This window comes from Mesitornis unicolor, unplaced genomic scaffold (genome assembly GCF_000695765.1).
Source record: "Mesitornis unicolor isolate BGI_N332 unplaced genomic scaffold, ASM69576v1 scaffold25237, whole genome shotgun sequence".
Lineage (NCBI taxonomy): Eukaryota > Metazoa > Chordata > Aves > Mesitornithiformes > Mesitornithidae > Mesitornis > Mesitornis unicolor.
The window spans coordinates 5,225-14,283 of NW_010197422.1; the positions used below are offsets into that span (position 1 = coordinate 5,225).

Consider the following 9,059-nt stretch of genomic DNA (forward strand, 5'->3'; position numbering starts at 1 on the left):
GATAATAGTATGTGCCTATGCAAAACAGTGTGCAGGAACAAGATATAGGTACATACACCGTGGGCTTGGATCCATACATCTACCTTTAAAACTTTCAAGAATACCATAAATTACTATTTTTTTGAAGCACTGCCTCCTTAACTGTCATTTCACTATAGCAAATTATAACTTTATCAGATGAATGAACACTACAGACCTCGAGTTATTATTCTAGCAGACAGAACTACATGAAAATTAAAGTCTACAAACAAATCAATTCCCAAGGTAATTCTTATTTCAGTATCAAACTGCACAGCTTTGTGTTATGAATGTCAGCAACTTGCACTCCTTTCTATTTATTTGTAGTCACTAACACTCCATTCATTATTTTAAAAGTTCATTCAAAGCAGCTACTAAGTGAATTCTCTCACAGAAATAAAAATGGAAGCTTTAAAAAAATCCTTCCCAAAGATTCCAGACTTGTTTTACTTGTGTGTTGCTAACTCAACTAAAATAAACAAAAACTATTAAAAGCATACTGAGCATGCAATCAAAATGAAGGAAAATGGCAAACTGATTAATGTTTCACAACTGAAGTAATTTCCTTGCACCTGCAGCTCCCATCTAGGAAAAGTACTACAAACACGACTGAAAACAAGAGTAGTATTCAGAACATGGGCAATTATTTTCACTGTTTTTATTTTCATTGTTTTTACTTTCCCTTGTCCCCACAATTCCTAAAGCTGAGAACTTTTACAATTATCTTAGACAAGGTGAAAGTACAACACTATGGTATTTAAACTTAGCATTTGCACCTCTTCTTTATTTTAAATATTATATTCATTTAAACACTGACAGCACATTTGTTCAAGAAGGAACTTGAATAATAAACTTCGTATTAACTTGACTTAATTGCTTCTGCATTTGCAATAAGTGATTGCTTATCTACCTATACCAGATACCAAAATAAATTCAAGATTTAAAATTTCTTACAAAGAAAGTAAATGCATTAACAATTGCATATAGCCCTATCCCCTTTTCATATTTAACACAATGACCAAACAACAGGATTATGTGAAAATTATTGTCGCAGAACACAATAAAAGTTATATAGTACACAACTTTTTCTCCAACAAAACAAGCATCTTTGAATGAAGTATCTTTCTTTGACCTATATTAAGATATAGCTATGGACATACTGCAGATATTCAAATAAAAAGGAACCTAAAATAAAAGCATCACTTACTCTTGCTTAAGTAATTAAAAACACTGAACAGTTTTTAATCCAATAACCAAACTGGTTGTTTCTGGGTGCAGAAAAAAAGTATAGTATTTCATCTTAAAAGACTGGAGTTAGATAAGCTACAAATTGATGTTTCATAGCAGAGTGCTGGACCAAGGGAGAAGTCTCTAGTAGATGGGTAGTTCAACTACAATCCAATCTAGCTATCGCGACTGATAGTATAATGTGCTAAGACATTTTGCAGCATTTAAACAGTCTACTGACACAACTCTTCTCACGTCAACCAGGAGCAACAACTAACTTTTTCCACCAAAATGTGAACATCTTTCTTACCAGCAGATTAAAACACTGGGCTGCTTTGTGGTTTTAGCAGTTTCATGATTTCTGTCATTTTCAAAAAGTTTCCAGCTATGTAATAGTCAAGCCTCATATTTGTGATTTTGGACACCATAATGTAGACAAGGCTCATATAATCACTGGTGTTTTCGATACTGTGCCAAACGTATCTGCTCAGGGTCTCAGTAAACAGCTTCAGCAGTGGAAATATTAACTCCCCTAAGACCCAAAACATTCCTCCACAGGGCAGAGCTGCTGTAGTAGAGCTCCTATGCCTATCTTCTGGGTGACTTGACATCCAAAAGAATCCACGAGTCCGGGAACTATTTGTAAGACACACTGGCACACACCACACCCCATAAGAAAGAGAGTCAGAACAGCAAGTGCACAAACAAAGAATAATAAATGAACCTATATTTGACAACATCAGCAAATATGAACATTGACCTTTCAAAGTATCAAGTTTTTTTAAAAAATCACCCATTGTTTTCATTATCAGATATTAGCAGGATGTCAAATCTATGTATCACCCTGAAAAAAAGGTTGTGTCTTCTAGCAGTTAGGAATTTCACTGATATTACCAAGTTATAAATGCCTCTCTTTTCACCACAACCAAAGTGGTGATTTAGATAGTCAAACTGGAAGTTTAGATAATTTGTTTTTTTAAGAAAGTGAGAAACAACCTCAAGCACAGTACCTGAGAAAGGACAAGCTGTCCATGGAACTTATGCACAAATTTTCGTAAAGATGCAAGGTATGAAGCCTCTCCAGCTATCCTTTCCAAATATCGCAAAAGGAAATAACCCTGCAAGAAATTAAGCCAGAAACAAATAAGATGCTATGAATTCACTGACATCTAAAAGAAAGAAGTCTTTTTCATATTAGTAAAGCAATTTCAATAAAAATCAGCTGACAACACTCACCTTCAAATAGTGAACCTGCATGAAGACTTTTTCTGCTTTAAGACCATGTTTGATGACAGATGCTCCAGACTCACTGGACTCTCCTGTTCTCTCCTTTTTGGGCCTAGAAAGGTAACACACTAATTAAGTCTTGGATAAGTAAGTAAAGAAATAACTCATACATTACATGTTCTCATAGCTGAAAGCATTGTTAATGACATAGCAACTTAAGACACCTGTGAGTAGTTCTGTCTTTTTCTTTACCCTCAGTAAATAATTTTGCTTAGACAGACAGACGAACAGATTTCATACTTCTAATGCCATTTTGCACATAGCTGACCAGACAAGTAGGATGGGGAGGTGAGGGGAAGGAAGGGGAGGGGAGGGAGAGGTATTTATGTTCAACTAGAGATTTCTCTTACAACTGAACATTGGCTTAACAGCTTACATGACTATACTTGCAAGAATAATCTCTCATCTGCATGCAATACACTGCAGAGGAAATAATATTCTGTTTTTCATTTTTGCCATTTGGGGTTAGAAGTAAAGTAGTTGAAGTTTCAAAAAAGCAAGCTTTTCACACACACACAGATTTGAGGTTTGCAGAAAATAATGTCTAGAATAAACCAACTTCTTCACCACCTGATTTTAAAATGCAATAGAGCACCTGATATGCCAGAAATCTACAGCAGTAAAGTCTGGAGGACTTCTAGGCTCATAAGTGCACAGAGGGAAACTAAAGAGAAGCTATGCAAACATTTTTTTCTTTACTTACAAGCAGTGCCTTTACAGGCATACTACTGAAGAGTCCCCTAGCTATTCTACTTTCAGGCAGAAAATATCCCAGCTAACAGTGGTCTGAGAACAGATGTCTGTCTTAGGAGCTTGACACTGTGACTAAAACAACCTCTCCAGTTCTAAGTGTGAATTCTGAAATAGTCAGTCCTGGAAAGCAAACATCCTTCCCTCCACTTCTACAGTATATGGGCAAGACAGGCCAGAGCACTGCAGGATTCTTCAAACCACTCACACACTTCTCACAAGCTAATCCCTGTGACTATCTATGTCTGCTCTGAGGAAACATTCTTCCTTTTTGTATCTATGAAATGGTTTCTTATTAGAGTTTTGTCCGGAGTGCTATGCTGGATTTTTTCACCCTTTAGGGACTATATTTAGCATCTGTGCACATGAAATTCACTTCACATGCTAAAATCTTAACAAAATATAACTGTTTAAAATAAAATACGGATTCAATTTTACACTGGTCCTAACACAGTCCTTATACTGTGCTATAGTTCATGTTTTCTTTCAAGGAAGATCTTCCTTCAGTGTTCAAAGGAAGAGATCAATAACTGATTTAGTGGGAGGTGTCCCTGCCCATGGCAGTGAGGTTGGACTGGATGATCTTTAAGGTTCCTTCCAACCTAAACCATTCTATGATTCTACGATTTGTTATCCAATGGTAACTCCAGTCCTTCAAGACAATGTAGCCATTGCAGACCCGGTGCAGAAGAGCAGAGGTCCACCTATTTCCATTCTGGATCAGTCTCCTGGAAGGAAGGCCTACTGGCATTCCATACACGACTTTTCATTGACTGAAAGTTTGTTACACTGACCTACAAAACCTGGCATCTATCCTAGTTGATGAAGCTAGGCATAATGCTAAAGGCAAAGTGATCCAAGGTATTCAAGGTGCTACCTGGCACATTTTAGATACTGGCAAATTTGTGAAGAAAGCAAAAGATGCTGCTCTTTGTTTGCCAGGTGGACAAGTACATTGTACAAAGTAAAAGTACAATTCACAAGGAAGTTCCTGGTAATTAAATGCTCTGATGTGCTAGGTAGTCATGAAAACCTATGCAGAGAACACAAGACCATCTGACAGGCATGTTTCTTATCACTGTGATAGAATAAAACTAAACACCTACAGAACAGTCAGAGAACATTGCTTCAAGAGGGAAATGGACTAGACTCAAGTGGAACTTGAAGATAAATTTAGAATTAGATATGAACACTGCTTTGACTTTATGAAGAATCACAAGCTAATGTTCAGTCATAAGAGCCAGGACATAAAACAGTCTTATACCAGCTTTATTCCACAAAATGAAATGGACTTCTATAGTCTTCTTTGTTTTCGTAACATGAGAGACTGGATGAGAGTGCTGGTGTTCATGCTCGCCAGCAGAATGAGTGCCAGGACATATTTCACAGGTACATTTATCCCTACAGGTTTGCTTCAAACTCTGTCAGAAAATACACAGGATTCTGTCTGAAGTGTTATCCTGTATAAGCACTGCAGTGTCACAAATTCCTTCTTCAATACTAACATTTGCTAGTGCAGCCTTTCAGAGCTGCTGCCTTCTGTAAAGACACCTATTTCTTTCATACCTGACTTTTCACGGGTAGCTTATGAGATGCTACTATAACATAATATCAAATTTACATAATAAGAAGAAACTTCACACTGATAATCAGTTTGTTGAGTGGCTTTCACTTAGCCTTAACAGGTGTTCATTTGCTGGATCAAAAGTTAATAGGATCTGCTGACAAGGTTTCCTGCTGTCAGGAGAAAGCACAGAAAATCAGATGATCTTTCAGCAGAGGACAATAAAGTAATTGTAAATAAGTTCACGCTTGGGAAGAGTAGGTTGGCTGACTTTTTTTCTTCATGACATAATTGGCAAGAAGTAACTAACAGTTATAATTTACTTTTAATATCCTTGTATAAAAACACAAGTCTGATCCAGCACAAGCGTTGGTACAGACTCAAAACCCAGTGCAATGCTAAGACTGAAATTTTCTCTCTTGCATACCTACTGTGGAAAGCACATGAACATACATTCATAAGGAAGAAGAAAACTTAAAAAAAAAAACAATAAACATGGAAGGAGAGAATCTATTCAAGTCCGTGCCACAAAAATAGTAGATAATAATTATATCTGCTGAAACCGGTGGAAAGTCCTTAAATGCAACCACAAGAAACTAGAGACATCAGAGAGGAAGAGATTGCCAGAATCCCAAGCTAGCATCACATTCCTCTCCTGAAGTGTATATTAGAGGCACATGTCTCAAATGAGAAATGATTTGTTGTTCTTTTTTATTGCCATTGAGAATATCACTATGCAAAAGGTAAGCAGCATGCTTATTTCAGAGACTTATGTCTGTAACTGTGGAAGTCAATAGAAAGCTTAAGTTTTAATTTCAATATAAATCAATCCTTCTCAAGTTTCAAACTACAAAGGATATTTTGGCCCTCAGAAAAATGATTTAAAAAATTTACAGTATATACTCATTTTATTAAAATTAACAACTACATACTTAATACAAAAGATGAAAAAAGTTATTCCATAATGTTGAAAATGGAACCATACATCCAGATAAGCCTCATAGCACAAGAACCAATATTGCTAAAAATAATTTATTTTAAAACAAAAAACCAAAAACTCTAGCATCTGTCAATCAGTAGCTATACTGGCAGGAGCTGTATGACAGCTAGTGATAAGGCTTGCTTTTGCATTTACACCTATCATAAAACTGCACACTTGCAAACACAGAACTTCGCTGACGCTGCTTACACATAGGATAAACATGAAATAAAACAACTCATGAAACTACAGTTATGCAAAGTTGGTGACACGTTTTCAGATGACATGAGGCCATAGAGAGGAATTTCTATTCTGGTGAATATGGCCCAAATATAAAAGACTTTTAGGTCCTACTGGGAAAGAACAAAAAGAAGGAAAGACCTCAAAATGAATGAAATGGCAACAGTCTTCCAAAAACTTGTAAAAGGTGATCATACAGAAGACGAGGATCAATTTGTTCTTCACATCCACTTGGTGAAAGAAAAGAAGAAATCTACATTGTTTGAAATAAACAATATTTCAGCTGTGCAACAGGAATAAATTTTTAACTGTTAACACTGAAACAGCTTAGCTAGGTACCATGGGAACATTTTATTGGAGGTTTCTAATAACATATTAGCAAAATCTATGTAAGATGATCTGTATATACTGCCTGCATTTCAGGGCAGGAGAATTATCTACATAATCTTTTGACATCTGCCCCTTTACTTCTGTGATGTGGTCAGTGTAGGGCTAATTTGAGTTCGGATTAGTAAATTTGTTTTTCTTGGTCAAAGACTGTGGGGAGAAAAGCAGTGGAGATGTTAGCCAGCCACTCAAGAACAAAGACTATGGCAAATTCCCGTTCCAATCAGAATGGCCCAGATTATTAATCATTAGCAAAGCAAGAATATTTTTCTTTTATCTGATGTCTTTAGTTATGTGAGAAGAAGCCTTGAGCTCAGCATCTGGCACCTAAAGACCAAAATCTTGTTTAAATAGCATTATTAGTAGTTTTTAAAGAGAAGTACATTTATATAGTTCATTATGCTTTTTCCTTTGTTTTTTAAAGCTTCATTCAGCTTGTCAGTTAGATACCATACTCCTGTATGTGCTTATCTGCAGCCACAAAAAGTGAATCTGTTGAAGTTTCAAACAGTGAACTTCGTTCAGAAAATGGTCTTTTTCTTTTCCCTGAATAGAGGCTCTTGAAAACTGGCTAGAGATATTTTATATCAAAATAAGTCCTTTGGTTTTTGAAAGCTTTCTATAACAAAAGAAAAGCAATTGCATTACACAGAAGATTAATAACCTCATCAATTTAATTTGACTTTTTTCTTCAGAAGGAAATGAGGAAATGCAGTGGATTTAATCAGATGATTTGGATGCATATCCTCTGAAGCAAGAAAATGGTAGAAAACAGGAGAGAGAGAATGTGCAAAAGCAAAGAACAGACTGCCATATTGGTACCTTAAAACTTGCAGCTCTTCTTCAGAGTACTGCACCTCATCTCTGAGTCGTCGCCAGTGAAGTAAAGCTTTCAGTTCCCTTTGCTCTTCTATTTCATCATCGGACAGCTGCATAGTGTACAAAAAACACAGATCACCGATTGCTGTTTCCCAACAGACAATAATAATTTTCAGAAAGAGAGACTTGTTTTGTTTCTCTTTAATGTGCAAAAGATGCAGGAAACAGTAACAATCTCCATGACTAAAAAACCAAACCAAACCAAACAAAAATATAACAGTTGCTGCTATAAGAGTTAATAGTAGCATTAAGGAAAACAGAAGCCTTGCTCTGTGCATCAGATCAATAGTTGATTAAATATTTCTGCCTAAGGAGAAAGATGGACACGTTGTTTTCCCTTTAGTGACTGCCAGTAAGTGAACTGAATGTTCAGTAAAAATACCTGGCATATCAGTTTTGGTTGTGTTTTTACTCTTTCCAGCCTTGAAAGCAAGAGCTGCTTTGTGTCCTGACTTCACTCCTCTTTCCTACTACTTCTGACAGACTTGTGAAGGCTCCCTGTTGCATTTTCCCCCATTTACATAATATTAACAGAGATGCATGCTTATGAAATAAATGCCAGGTTGTCAGGTTACAAATAACAACTAATTTAAGCTTCTCTATTAGAAAAAAAGATGGGAGAATGGAGAATGCAAAAGCTGCTAATATTATCCTGCATTACACCAATATTTCAGTCATATGAAATTATTGTTAGGTACTATGGAATATACTTCTAATCCTACAATTGTACAATTGCACAGCACCAAAACTATTCATAGATTCTAAAAAGGGAAAAAAAAGTAATAATACATATTCTGGCCTTCTAAATTATCAAAGGCATTAAGCACCCTGTTTTGTTGCTTACTTCTTTCCTTCAGCTACATGGAAGGGTGTCTCCTACAGTGGAAATGCTTTCAAGTGACTCACAAAAGTATAGAATAAATGTGAACAGCTCACAGCAGAGTAGTGATATTCAGTGTAAGGACAGAAATGAGTTTTAGGACCAAAAGGGAAAAGCAAAGTATTTGGGAATGTGTTCAGTGCTATAAATACACCTGATACTTAATAAAATGGAGGCTCAGAAGAGTGTACAATGTCAGCTCCCAACAGGGTCTGTAATTTTGATTTCTACATAATTCAATTGAGTGATGTATCTTACCTGTTGAGCCTTAGCCCAAAATACATCTTCTAAAAATGTGGCAAACCCTTCACTTATCCACTCTTCAGTCCAATCGCGAGCACCAATGGCCAGTCCAAACCAAGAATGAGCAACTTCATGGCACAGACGTACTCCACAGAGATGCCTCCCTCCCGGTAATACACTCTGTGAGAGGAAGATGATGTGTGGGCTGCACAAGAGAAATGAGTGACAAAATACATTATTTACCTCTTAAAACATGCAGTGCATGGCCACAATAATGTAGAGATTTTATTAGCCTTGTCAGCCTGTTATTACTATATGCATGCTAGATCATGACTGATAGTTAATAGCTCAGGCATTTTTAGGAATGTGCATTTAGGTTTTGCTTTATTGCTGGTTGGCAGAAAATCAAACTAAAACTCCGGCAAGCAGTTGTTTTGTATTCAACCGTCAAACAGCTATTACCTGTAAGAAGAAACTTAAACCAAAGTTTTATATTTTTCAAATTACAAGACTGATTTATTTGAATAAAAGCATGTATAGATAAGCTAGGATAATAAAAGATGAGCAGGTGTGAATATCACAGAATCACAGAATCGCTCAGTTGG

At 36.3% G+C, this 9,059-nt stretch overlaps 1 protein-coding gene across 1 annotated transcript; it reads right to left on the bottom strand.

The window, feature by feature from the left end:
- Positions 1-2,255: 2,255 nt before the first annotated feature.
- On the bottom strand, positions 2,256-8,659 carry LOC104544059 (aminopeptidase O-like; the record flags this gene model as incomplete). Its single annotated transcript, XM_010188805.1, has 4 exons — positions 2,256-2,363; positions 2,482-2,584; positions 7,275-7,381; positions 8,470-8,659. Coding segments are annotated over 4 exons (508 nt in total), but the record flags the coding sequence as incomplete, so codon positions are not given.
- Positions 8,660-9,059: the final 400 nt, after the last annotated feature.